General features: G+C 42.5%; 1 protein-coding gene across 4 annotated transcripts in view; it reads right to left on the bottom strand.

The window, feature by feature from the left end:
* Nucleotides 1-467: 467 nt before the first annotated feature.
* LOC132542943 (inaD-like protein) overlaps nucleotides 468-13,541 on the bottom strand; it is a 234,205-nt gene continuing 221,131 nt past the window's right edge. For all 4 annotated transcript variants that reach the window (XM_060206318.1, XM_060206319.1, XM_060206321.1 and 1 more), the window contains 3 exons: nucleotides 12,952-13,058; nucleotides 8,325-8,448; nucleotides 468-2,358 (listed from right to left, as the gene is read on the bottom strand). In XM_060206318.1, the coding sequence (XP_060062301.1) occupies nucleotides 2,212-2,358; nucleotides 8,325-8,448; nucleotides 12,952-13,058 (378 nt within the window). In that variant the 3' untranslated portion in view covers nucleotides 468-2,211. The remainder of the gene's footprint in view (nucleotides 2,359-8,324; nucleotides 8,449-12,951; nucleotides 13,059-13,541) is intronic.

Raw genomic sequence — 13,541 nt, 5'->3', positions numbered from 1 at the left:
AATCATTTCAAAAGTCTAATATATAATTCTTTTTTAAAAGTTTTTTTTAATCTTTATTTATTTATTGGATAGAGACAGCCAGAAATTGAGAGGAGTTGGGGAGATAGAAGAGTGACAGACAGACACCTGCAAACCTGCTTCACCACTCGTAAAGTCTTCCCCCTGCAGGTGGGGACCGGGGGCTTGAACCCAGGCCCTTGTGCACTGTAATATGTGCACTCAACCAGGTGCGCCACGACCTGTCCCCCATAAATGATTCTTAAAGGTGCATTTCAAGTTTCATTGCGGGCTTCATTTCTTCCTGGCTGTCTGAAGTGTTCTTCCGAGGACGGTTAGCATAGCACATGCTGAGGCGGACAGCTTCTCATGAGATGCTAATGCCACTGCCTCTCTCAGATATCCGGAATTTCACAAACTGTCTACTTTCAAAAACTGCAACTCCAGTTTTGAAGGACATTTTCGACATATATAGTGTAGGCACTCTTTATTTTGGAATAGCCACAGAATATTCCAGCAAGAGTTAATGCACTTCGTGATCATATCGACTCAAAGATTATTCTCAATCAAGATCTATACTCATTAAATAACATTTTTAAGTCAGAGTCCATTACAGTTGGGTGATCACTGGGAATCATTTGTAGCTTTGTGTCTTAATTAAGTGATGCTGAACTATGCTACTGATTCTACTTGGACTTCATGGTGCATTTCCTCCCCCCCTACCACAGAAGAACCTATAGAATTCATGATGACCACCTCTCCCTTCTCTCTGCTAATACCTGGAGAAGACTGCCTTTAGCCAGCTTCCCCCACCCCCAGCCCCACAAAGATGTATTATTAGTGGTGGTCAAGTGTGGGGCGGGGGGTGGAGGGGAGAGCCAGAGTATCATTCTGGCACACGCGATGCCAGAGACCGAACTTGGGTCCCCATGTTTAGACAGTTCAAGGTGCTATCCGCTGCACTACCTCCCAGGCCACTACCCTCTAACCAGCTTTCAGGATAATCTTGCCATTTCTGCTGTCCTTGTTTCCTTTATTTGCAACACTTTGGCTAGCGGGGAGCTAGCTCCCGGGAGTGCAGGAAACAAGAGGCCGGTGTTTCCCACCACTGAGGCCTGGGATCTATCTGATGGTCTTCTCAGTCATTCTGTGGCTGAGCCTTTTGTTGCAAAGCAGATTGCTAGGCTGCTGCTAGCCTGGCTTGTATGGAGCCAAGGGCCAAGACGAAACAAAATCCCATTCTACTTTCTTTGCACAAGGCCAAGGACATCCGGACCTTGTTTCATGAGACGGAAAACTTGCTGATCTATGCAGTTTGGTTCTTGAATCTCCATCCTCGTATCTGAAGGCTGAGAGGGGCGGAAATGCTCCTGCCTACTGAGCTAACTAACTCCAGATAAAATCCCCCAGCTTGAGCATAATTTAACATTGTTAGAATTCAGAACAACACAAACGCTACTTCTTCCTGTGGAGAGTAAGGTGCATTTGCTCAGTGGTGTGCATTTAGGTAGAAAAGAAAACAATAAGGAAGCCTTTCATAATTTTGATGTTACCATCTGCAAATTGACTCATCATGATCACTGATGACTACCTCATAAAGATCTAGCCGGAGAAATGAATTCAAGACTTATTTGACAATAAGTCACACAGAAAAGAGCAGAGTAATTTCCCACAGGAGAATCATGGGGATCACTGGTGAGTTAATTACACTGCTAATGTTTTCTGGAGTGCTCGAAGAGATGATTAGCATAAGGAAATCATGAATGATTTGCTTAACATTTGTTTTCTGTTCAAGGGAACAGAGCTGAGGTTACTGTCAAGCTTCTACAGAGTGGGGGGTGGAAGAGAAGGGTGTGAGGGCTGTGAGGTTGTTAATACCAGTTTTCACGAATATAACTGGAACTAGTTACTACAGGCAGAGAAACATGGAGAGAGAGGTTGAATGCAAAAGAGATAAAACTCAAAGTTTAGGAGTCAGTGTCCTTAAGAAGTGACAGGAGCTGGGAAACATTAGGAAGGCGACTGTTAATCTGTGATGCTCACCAAACAAAACAAAGCAAAAAACACCTCAGCCATCCCTCCTGAGCAGAAAGCAAGACATGGCAAGAAGCGAGGTGATTTTCAGTTTAGGTTGCTTTTCATCTTCACTCAGAACTCCCAGCTTCCTATGGATACTGTACATCAGCATGGATCCTGTAATCAGGACCCCAGCGCTCATGAGAGCACAGTTAAGATCACAGTCCCTCTCTGGCGTTTGAGAATGGCCACTGCTTGCTCATGGGTCACACCTTCCAGGGGCTCGCCATTAACAGCTAAAATCTGATCGCCTCGCTTCAACTGGCCGTCGTCTGCAGCTGCTCCCTACAAAGGAGAAACGTTTCAGGTTAATCCAGGATAAAGCAAGTGACCTTCCAAGAACATTAAGACTTCTATCTTGTGCCTGGCGTGCTTATTCAAAGAGTATAGCTTTGAAAACAAAGTCATTTCTAGGTCATCTTTTAAGATTAAGACCAACTTCATAGGATAAGTTATCTGAATCTTAATGACTGAATAGTAATGAGAATGAGTTGCTTAAAAAAACAAACTAGTAGAACGTACAGACACTCACACTTCTTTCCATACAAGCAGACCTTACTTTAGTATTCAGTACTGAATGGAATTTGAATGTCATTTAGTATTGGTCTTTTTTTTTTTTTTTCCTAAAATAGAGGCTGTCCAAGCAGCCATCATTTAAAAAAATATTTATTTATTTATTTATTCCCTTTTGTTGCCCTTGTTGTTTTATTGTTGTTGTTGTTGATGTTGGATAGGACAGAGAGAAATGGAGAGAGAAGGGGAAGACAGAGAGGGGGAGAGACAGACACCTGCAGACCTGCTTCACCCCCTGTGAAGCGCCTCCCCTGCAGGTGGGGAGCCAGGGGCTCGAACCGGGATCCTTTTGCTGGTCCTTGTGCTTTGCACCATCTGTGCTTAACCTGCTGCATTACCGCCCGGCTCCCGATATTGGTCTTTTTTTATCTCATCTTCATTGTATAGGGCTCCCGTTGTATTATTATGATATCTGTATATTAATGATTTGTCATATATGTCTATCCTCTAAATGTAAATTATGTGGTATGTAAATTATATCTCAAGAAAGCTAGTCTAGATATAAATATAAAAGAGTAACAGCTCTAAAATCCTGCAGTATTATTTTAGAGCTCCAGCTTTATCTTTGATCATCTAACCAGGTTTCTAAATGACTCTTTCATTCTCTCTCTTTCTCTTTTTTTACTGGAGTACTTTTGCTGGGTATCGAACCTGGGATTGTCAGTGCCTTGGGCTTGAGAGTCTATTTGCCTACCCATTATGCTATCTCTCCAGGCCTCTAAATGACTTTTATTCTATACTCAGTCATGCATGGCTTCTCAAAATGGCACAGAGGAAGTGAAACTTGGGCATTATTATTATTACTGTTACTATTACTATTATTATTATATTAATTCTCAAACCTACAAATTCTCTAATCTACAAATGTCTCTTGATACTATGAGAAATATTCATTCTCTTTTTTTTTTATTTTTGGACAGATGGTGAGATGCAGAGAGGAAGAAAGATACAGAGAGAAGAGACACCTACAACATTGCTTCACACCTGTGAAGTTTCCTGCCTACAGGTGGGGATTGGGAGCTTGAACCTTGCTCTATGTAGATGCACGTGCTTTCTCTGGGGTTTCCACCACCTAGCCCCCTAATTTTCTATTTAAAGATTAATTCACTAATTAGTTAATTAATTCATTTTTACCAGAGCACTGCTCAGCTCTAGTGTATGGCAGTGCAGGGGACTGAACCTGGGACTTTGGAACCTCAGGCATGAGAGCCTCTTTGTATAACTATTATGCTATCTACCTCCACCGTTCTTTAAAGATTTATTTATCAATTATGAGAGAATAGGATCTATCTATCTATCTATCTATCTATATATATATATATATAGAGAGAGAGAGAGAGAGAGAGAAATGATTAGAACACTACTCAGTCCTGACACAAAGTAGTGTCAGGGATTGAACCTGTGACCTCAGACCTGCAAGTTGGTGCCCTAACAGACTCTGCACTCTCTCCAGACCTGAATATATATTTTCCCCTTCTTTCTCCTTTGCCTCTCTCCCTCTCTTCCTTCCATTAGATAAAGACAGAATTTGAGGGGCGGGGGAAATAAAGGACAGAGAGATAGAGAGACACCTACAGTACTGCCTCTCCACTCATGAAGTCTCCCCCCTGCAGGTAAGGAGCAGGGGTTTGAACATGGGGCCTTGTGCACTGTAATGTGTGCATTAACCGAGTGTGTCACCACCTAGCCTCCCCTGCCATCAGTTTTTTTTTTTTTTTCAAAAAGCAAGTTAAACTCTCCAAGTTTTCATTTCCACTCCTGCAAAAAGTTAATAATATTATTATAATTATTTTTAGGGCTTGTATACTATTTTAAGTAGTGCTGTCTACTTGACAGTTACTTACTGACTTGTCTTCCCTACTTTTTTTTTTTTTTTTTTTTTTACCAGAGCACTGCTCGGCTCTGGCTTATGGTGGTGTGGGGGATTGAACCTGGGACTTTGGAGCCTCAGGCAGGAGTGTCTCTTTGCATAACCATTATGCTATCTACCCCCCATCCTCCCCTACTATTTTTACCTATGTGGTGTCTGAAACTAAGCAAAGGAGGAATAGTTGATAGACCTCTCCCTCGCTGCCATAGGTGGTTCGACCTACTTGCTTTTTGTCCAAATCTGTAAAGATTCTGTGAAATAGACATTTACTATCTTTTCCCTCCCTTCCATTCAAAAAACTGAATGTATGGCACACAATGTTAATTCCAGCACGGTGGTCAAATCACAGACAGGTGTTGAGCAAAGACGTATTTTCAAATGTGAGAGGCTCTGAATCCTTGTGGCAAAGAAAGGAAGGAAGGGAGAGAGGGAGGAAGGAAAAGGGAGGGGAGAGATAGATAAACAAATAAATAAATAATGGAGAAGGAAACAGAGGTATGACTGCAGACCTGGAACACACTCAGTCTTGTCTATCTCAGAGAGAGAGAGGGAGAGAGAGGGAGACAGCACAGCACCGAAGCTTCCCTCAGTGCTCCTTACTGCCGTGTGGCATAGAGGAGTCTGGAACCTGGTCTGCCAGTGTGGTAAAGCAGGCATCCTCCCAGGCAAGGTACCTGGCTTCAAGCTCTCTCCTATGAAGTGAATAAAATAGGGTGGGCGTAGACAGCATAATGGTTATGCAAACAGACTCTCAGGCCTGAGGCTCCCAGGTCCTGGGTTTGATTGCCCATACCACCGTAAACCAGAGCTGAGCAGTGCACTGGTTAAAAATAAACAATGAATAAAGTTTCAAAAAGAGAGAAATACCTTTCGTTAATTTTTGGCTTCTCTACAAAAAGCAAACTTCTAACTTTGGATTACTGGCTTACTTTAACAAAACAAGAGGGAAAAGTCATCAAATTAAGTCTTATACAATAAACTTTGTGGACCTAGCTAAACTATCATGATTATTATGCACTGATTGCTTTCTAGACATTGACTAGACTAAGTAGATCATTATATTAACATCTGTTTCAAAAAGCAAATGTTGGGGATTTAGAATTAATATATGTATTTGTGTGGTCCAGGAGGTAGTGCATGGATAAAGCATTAGATTCTCAAGCATGAGGTCCTGAGTTCAACCCCCCCACAGCACATGTACCAGAGTGATGGTCTGGTTCCTTCTCTCTCTCTCTCTCTCTCTCTCTCTCTCGCCTATCTTTCTCATTAATAAATAAATAAATAAATAAAGGGTGGGGATATAGCATAATGGTTATACAAAGAGACTCTCATGCCTGAGGCTCCCAAGTCCCAGGTTCACTCCCCCACACTGCCATAAACCAGAGCTGAGCAGTGTTCTGGTCAAAATAATTAATTAAAATAAATAAAAATCTTTTTAAAAAATGTTTGTTTTACCAGAGCACTGGTCAGATATTGCTACTGGGGATGGTGGTAATTGGACTTAGGACCTTAGAATCCTAGGTTTGAAAGTCTCTTACATAACCACTATCTTCCCGGCCCTAAAAAAAAAAAAAAAGTTTTTTAAAAAATATTTTATTTATTTATTCATGAGAAAGATAGGAGGAGAGAGAGAAAGAACCAGACATCACTCTGGCACATGTGCTGCCGGGGATTCAACTCAGGACCTCATGCTTGAGAATACAATGCTTTATCCACGGCGCCACCTCCTGGACCACCTAAAAAAGTTTTCTAATGTTTGTGGAGGTAGCTCAGTGGTAGAATGTAGACTTGAATGTATGAAGCTCAAAGATCAATCCCCAGCAATGGAAATGGCAGAGTGGTTCTTTGGTCTATCTCTCGTGAAATAAATCAATCGTGAAATACATATATATATATATATATATATATATATATATATATATATATATTTTTTTTTTTTTTTTTTTTAATTCAGAGAGAAATTGGGAGGGGAGAGGGGCAGACAGAGAGGGAGAGAGGGAGAGAGACACACACCTGCAGCACTTTGTTGACTGTGAACAGTGGACTGGGGCTTGAACTCAAGCCCTTGCACACTGTACTATGGGCACTCCATGAGGTGCCCTACTGCCCAGTCAGATACTTCTTCCAGCACAGGAATTCACCTCCACCCAAATGTTGGGCAGTACGCCAGCTTCCCCCTGCTTATCCCTGTGGTCTATTTACATAACCAGTTACCTAGGAACCGCCCTGCCTGCAGGGCATTGGTTTAACCCCCACTGGTTCATGATGTCTTTTTGCTCCGCCCCCTCTCGTAGTCACCCTGATTTCCACCAGTCTCTTTTCGCTCTACCCTCTCTACGTCACATCCTGTTTTCACCCTACTTGGCGAGTATATATACAGCTGCTCTTCTGTTTGAACACACTTGGGATTGCCTTCCGGCTCCAGGAGTCCCAGAGTCTGTCTCCTGCGATGCTATCGATTCCTCTCCCATGCAGCTTGGCTCCAGTTGAGTTCTCTCCAACCCAGAGAGCACTTGCTCGGGAAGAAGCACCCTCAGGCTATCCCAGCACCCAAGAATAATTATTACAACTACTTAAGCTGCTGTCTTAGAAAAATGGATGTTTTTTTTAAAGCAGTTTATCTACTTACAAACCAGGCAGATCTGTTACTATATATATATATATTTAACCAGTGCACTGCTCAGCTCTGATTCACGGTGGTGTGGAGGACTGAACCTGGGACTGAACCTCAGGTGTGAGATTTCCTTTGCATAACCATTGTGCTATCTCCCCCACCCTTTACCCAGAATCTTTCTGATCTGCCTTCATGCTCTCCTACTGCCTCTCACGAGGTCAACAAATTCGAATATGAGAATAACATGATTTCATACCAGGCACACAGGCAAGGCAGACACTTTGGGGTAAATCTGCAGTTGTCTTAGCATGTTTCAAAAGCAAATGTCATGATTTAAGGATTATTTCAGGTCTTAGGCCTAATTATTGGGTTGTTGGGAAAGCCATGCCTTTTTTTTTTTTTTCTCTGTAAAAATGTGACAATCTTTAGTAGGTGATAAGAGCAAGAGAACTAAAAGCTCTGGTTAAAAATATATATTTTATTTGAATGAGAGAAAAAGAGATGCAGAGAGACCAGAACACTATTCAGCTCTGGCTTATAGTGATGCTGGGGACTGAGCCTGGGACCTCAGAGCCTCAGGCAGGAGAAGTTTTTTGCATAACAATTATGCTGTTTCACCAGCCCCCCCAGGCAGACTTTTTCATGTGTGTGTGTACATAGACACACACACACACACACACACACACACACACACACACACACACAGACAGACATCACAACACCAAACACCAACATTTCCTTCGAGGCCATGGGAGCTCAGCCTCCATTTTTGTAGCAGGGTTTAAAGAAAATTATATTCATGTGATTCTGGAATTATAAAAAGCCTCTTTCTTCCTTTCTTTCTTTCTTTCTTTCTTTCTTTCTTTCTTTCTTTCTTTCTTTCTTCTAGAGCACTGGTTTATAATCATTATAATAGTACTAGGGATTGAACCTGGGACTTTGGAGCCTCAGGCATGAGTCTCTTTGCATAATCATTATGCTATCTCCCCTGCCCAAGAACGCTTTCATTATTTTGGCATGAAAATGTCCTGTAAGAGTCCAATATGATAAGCATGTATGCATACAACCAAGTAAACCCCAAATAAAGCAAAACACTTAAAAAAAAAAAACCCAAAAAACAAAGAAACCTCACCTAGGTTTCATTAAAAAAAAAAAAAAAGAGTAAAGTTAAAAAAAAAAAAAGGAAAAAAATACCTTTGCAAATATAGTCTTGACATAAATTGGCAGGTCTCCATGGGGACTTCCATAACCCCCTACAATACTGAACCCCAATCCTTCGGAGCCTTTCTCCAAAGTAATAATCTTAGGTGGAGGTGTTCTGAAAGCACAATGCATGCTGTTTAATTCCAGGGTAAATATTGAGAGGGAATGTCATTTCAATGGAAGAACACACATTTGAGAGAGACTTTCATACTGAGAAACTCTGAAATTTGTCAAAGGTAGCCAGTCACATCAAACTCTCGGCTACCTAGGAACTGACTTTAAAAGGAATACAATGTTGGCTGATGACCAATGTATTTGATGTGTTAGAGGTTGTTCTCTCTCACGAAACCTACTGCTTTCTAGCAAACAAAGTCACGATGCAGAAATTGTCAAGACGCACTTTTATATGCTTAGTTTCAACTTGAAAACAAAAATTAATTAGCTTGGGGCCGAGTGGTGACACACCTCATTGAGCACACATGTCACAGGGCACAAAGACCTGAGTTTGAGCCCCTGCTCCCCACCTGCAAGGGGAAAGCTTTGCAAGTGGTGAGACAGTGTTGCAGGTGTCTCTGTCTTTCTCCCTCTCCATGATGCCCTTCCCTCTGTATTTCTGGCTGTTTCTATTCAATAAGTAGATAAAGATAACAAAAAAAAAATTAATTAATTAGCTCTGGCTTATAATGATCCAGGGGATTCTCAAGTATAAGAATTTTTTTTTTTTCATAGTCATCATGCTATCTCTCCTACCCCAAAATTCAGTGTTTAAAGCTGAATAAAACATGACCTGGGAGGGTACACAATGGCTTAAGTATTGAACTTGAGAGCATGAGGTCCTGAGTTTGATCCCTGGCTTCACATGTGCATGACTAGTGCTATGGTTCTTTCCCTTCTCTCTCACATGTTAGTAAATAAGTGAAATATTCCTTAAAAAAAAAAAAAAACGGAATAAAGGGGGCCGGGCGGTAGCCCTCCGGGTGTTAAGTGCTGTTGGTACAAAGAGCAAGGACTCGCGGAAGGATCCCAGTTTGAGCTCTCGGTTCCCCACCATCGCAGGTGGGAGTCGCTTCACAAGTGAAGCAGGTCTGCAGGTGTTTGTTTTTCTCTCCCCCTCTCTGTCTTCCCCTCCTCTCTCCATTTCTCTGTGCTATCCAGCAACAGCAATAACAACAATAATAACAACAACAACAACAAGGGCAACAAAAATGGGGGAAAAATGACCTCCAGGAGCAGTGGATTCATAGTGCAGGCACTGAGCCCCAGAGAGATCCCGAGGGGCAAAAAAAAAAAAAAAAAAATTGCAATCTGGGAGGTGGTACAGTGACTAGAGCTTTGAACATAAAGGTGGGAGGTCCTATGTTTGATCCCCAGCATCTCACGATCTCATGTGCCAGAGAAATTGAGAGGGAAAGGGGGGAGAAAGAGAGAAAGAGACAGAAAGATACCTGCAGCCCTTCTGCATCACTGGTGAAGCTTTTCCCCTGCAGCTGGGGACCAAGGGGCTGGAACCCAGGTCCTTGCAGATTGGAATGTGTGTGCTTAACCAGGTGTGCCACCGCCTGGCCACTCTGGCTCTTCTCTCTCTGTGTATGTATCTTCAAAAATATATATGCTCATTTATTGCATATTTCAAATCTGGGGAAAGCACAAAACTATTTTTTACATCTTTGAGGGATGTGTATGGAGATAGAGAGGCGAGGAATTGCCTTAGCTAAGTGGCAGACGACAGACCAATCTGCAGGTGGCCTTCTGCTCAGAACAGGTCATGACAGCCCCACAGCTGGGTAAACTGCCCTCTTCTGTCTGAATAGCTTCACTTCTGCTTGGGGTGAGGACTTTTTTTTTTTTTTTTTTTTTTTTGCCTCCAGGGTTATTGCTGGGTCTTGGTGCCTGCACTACGAATCCACTGCTCCTGGAGGCCATTTTTCCATTTTGTTGCCCTTGTTGTAGTCTTTTTTTTTTTTAAATTATTATTGCTGTTATTGCTGTTGCTGTTGCCGGATAGGACAGAGAGAACTTGAGAGAGAAGAGGAAGACAGAGAGGGGGAGAGAAAGACAGACACCTGCAAACCTGTGACACCCCTGCAGGTGGGGAGCCGGGGGCTCGAACCGGGATCCTTATGCTGGTCTTTGCGCTTCACCCGCACTTTTTTTTTTCTAAACCCATCTCCAGAGTGACATTTTCCTGACTCTCTTGGATATCCTCTGTGCTCTCTTAGCACGTAGCCAATATTCCCACTGGGATACGGTATTGCGGTTGCTTGGCCATTCTTTCTCCTCAACCAAACTCTGAGGCCAAGTCTCAGCCACCTCAGTGTCCCCAGCACCTATGCATCGTGCTTGTGGCAAAGCCAGGATCATGACCATGTACATGTGACCTGAGACCCAGGAGAGCAATCCAGGTGAAGCCAGATGGGCAAACCAGATTTTTTAAATGTCCAATTGAGAGTTTCACAGTTTCATCCAGTGTGGAAGTCTTCTCTCAGAAACACATGGCTAACATCATATTATTTCTGTGGATCAAGTGGTTTAAATTTAGCAAATTGCAATGTCTGATTCCAAAATACCTTTACCCCAAGGGTAAACACCTAAGGAACTCTGAGCCCCAGACCCCCTTGTCTTGTCTATAGGAGGAAGTTCACTTTAGCACCCAGGCGACATCACTTGTTTTGTGGCAACATGCACGCCTGAGAGGCAGACCCTAGCTAACAAACTCATGCACAAATTGAGAGAAATCAGCATACTTCGGAGATGTGCAGCCTTTGAATGTGCTGTTCTGTCTCTAAGCCACCACTGGATATGCTCTTCTGTCTGACGAGGTGAGGTTTTCCTCCCTCTCTTAAGTTCTGCCTTAGTTAGTTTCGGAATGATTTCCCTTGGTGATTTCACACCGCTTGCTTCCTGATATGCTTGTGGGCTATTTACAACAAGGATATGTGGTAAACGGCTCAGTGTCTATGCCTCATCCGTTGCTCACTGCTTTAGATGTCTCTCCTGCTTGTCTGGATTTTTTTCCAGGTAAGTATAAGCACTAATGTCTCTGAACAGTCTCTCAGGTTGAGTCACAACCCTTTTTCATAGTCTTCTAGGACTCTAGTTCTTTCTCTCTGTCTCTCTCTCTCTCTCTCTCTCCCTCTCTCTCCCAGAACTTAGGTCTTCTATACTTAGCAACTTTTTCATAGCCATGAACTTATGGACTGCTTTCCCAACTTTCTGGGAGATCCTTGAGGAGTGAGCCCCTGCCTTCACTTAAGCTTATCAATGTGAATCCGTAGGGCCCAGTATTCTCCATGTCTGGCGTTAGGAAGGTGGCTCAGTAAGTATCTGCTGAAACAATGGTGAGTCATTCTCTACAGCCGATTGATAATGATGTGATTAGCAAGGCTCGGCCTTTTACCATTTTGTGGCTTTACAGCACTCTCATTAGTGGCTCATTGACTAGACATGAAGTTAAGTCATGTTTTTTTTTTTTTCAAACTTAGACCCCCCCCCCCTACTTGAGCTGTCCGAAGCCGCTGCCTTAGAGCGAGCCACTGGGGACCAAGGCATCGTGCCAGATACTCGTAACTGTGTCTGATCCTAATGAAGAGGCCTGTGTAAGGAATTCAGCCCCATTCCTTAATTGGTAACATCAGCTGGAGCTTGTTTCCACTGACTTCACAGATTTAATTCATTTTAATGTACTTCCACGTGTAAGGCTAGTTATAAAAAAAATAAATACCTCCCATATGCGACCAGCGATTGTATAGCAAGTGATTCGTAAATTTCTTTCACGCTAGCATCTGTAAAGTCTTCCAGAATTATTGCAAAGGAAGCAAGATTACAAGGGCAGTTCGATATCTAATATCAAAGGAACCTAAAAGGATTCTCTTCTTTTGAAGGATCCCAAGTGTTTTCTTAATAGAAAAGGGTCGTTGTAATTTGAAGATATTGTATTTCCATGTGTTTGTCATATTTTAATTTTGTGTGGAAAAAAAAAAAAAACCACCAAAAAATCAAAAACCTCACAGATGTTTAAGTGGATGAACTACCAGGAGGAAGCTCGAAAACGTCATCCCTTGGGCCCTTCCAGCAGCACATCTGACTAGTCAACAGACATTTACTGAGCACCTTCTAGTGATCAGAGATGGATGGTACCGAGGACGAACTTCTGCCAGCACTTCGTGAATGACTGATTTTTTTGTATCTATCCCTGCAGAATCATCCTGGGGCATATCTCCGGGAAGGAGGCCGGGAGGATGCGGATATTTCAAGGCTGTCCTTAGATCATTCTCCAATCCCCTCCTTATTCTTATGCACATTTGGATTTGAGGAACACGCATTTAACAAGCAACCTGAACTAGCATGATTGGTTTTAATCAAGAATAACAGTCAGTATAACACAAGATTCAATCCTCCGATAAGATTTTAGCTTAGAAAACCTAACGAAACACATTCTTTGTCTAAGAAGAGCTGGTTGCACCTGGGCTGTAAAATTATTATTATTTTTTTCTCCTTAAGGGAGAAGGCATACGCACTATGTCAGAGTGACCAGATACAATGTGTCCAGATCCTTTCAAGGACTCATATGATGGGGCAACAATCTGGCAAGAAGTAAGGAACTGTCTAGAATACTCACTCTGCCTCGTCTGGCTGGTGCTCGGCAGTGGGTGAACCAAGGTGGTATCCTGGAGACAAGCTTTCAAGCTGAGTGGCTATGGCACTTATATTGGTATCTGCTACAACCTAGGGGAGAAGTCAGAACAGGACAATCCACTGTTAAGTCAAGGAAGAGTTAGAGAGATCATATGACATCCTCGGTCAGTGCTCACTCCTTATCTCTTTAATTAATTGAAAAAAAAATTTTTTTTCCCATCCAACTTGCCGAGAGACTAGTTATTAGTCATTTGAACTTCTAAGTGGCAGATAATTATGTAGCAAGTTAGAGGTGCTAACCATGACTAAAATGGCAGCCATACTGCACACATAAAGGTATCCTGTTGGGAAGCAATTACAGAAGCCAGACCTTCCACCTTCTGCATCCCACAATGACCCTGGGTCCATGCTCCCAGAGGGATAAAGAATAGGAAAGCTATCGGGGGAGGGGATGGGATACGGAGATCTGGAGGTGGGAATTGTGTGGAGTTGTACCCCTCTTATCCTATGGTTTTGTCAATGTTTCCTTTTTATAAATAAAAAAATACTAATAAAGGTATTCTATCAGTGGTC

This window comes from Erinaceus europaeus, chromosome 13, assembly GCF_950295315.1.
Source record: "Erinaceus europaeus chromosome 13, mEriEur2.1, whole genome shotgun sequence".
Taxonomy (NCBI): Eukaryota; Metazoa; Chordata; class Mammalia; order Eulipotyphla; family Erinaceidae; genus Erinaceus; species Erinaceus europaeus.
The sequence above is the reverse complement of the archived record's forward strand: the minus strand, read 5'-3'. Positions and strand labels throughout refer to the sequence as shown.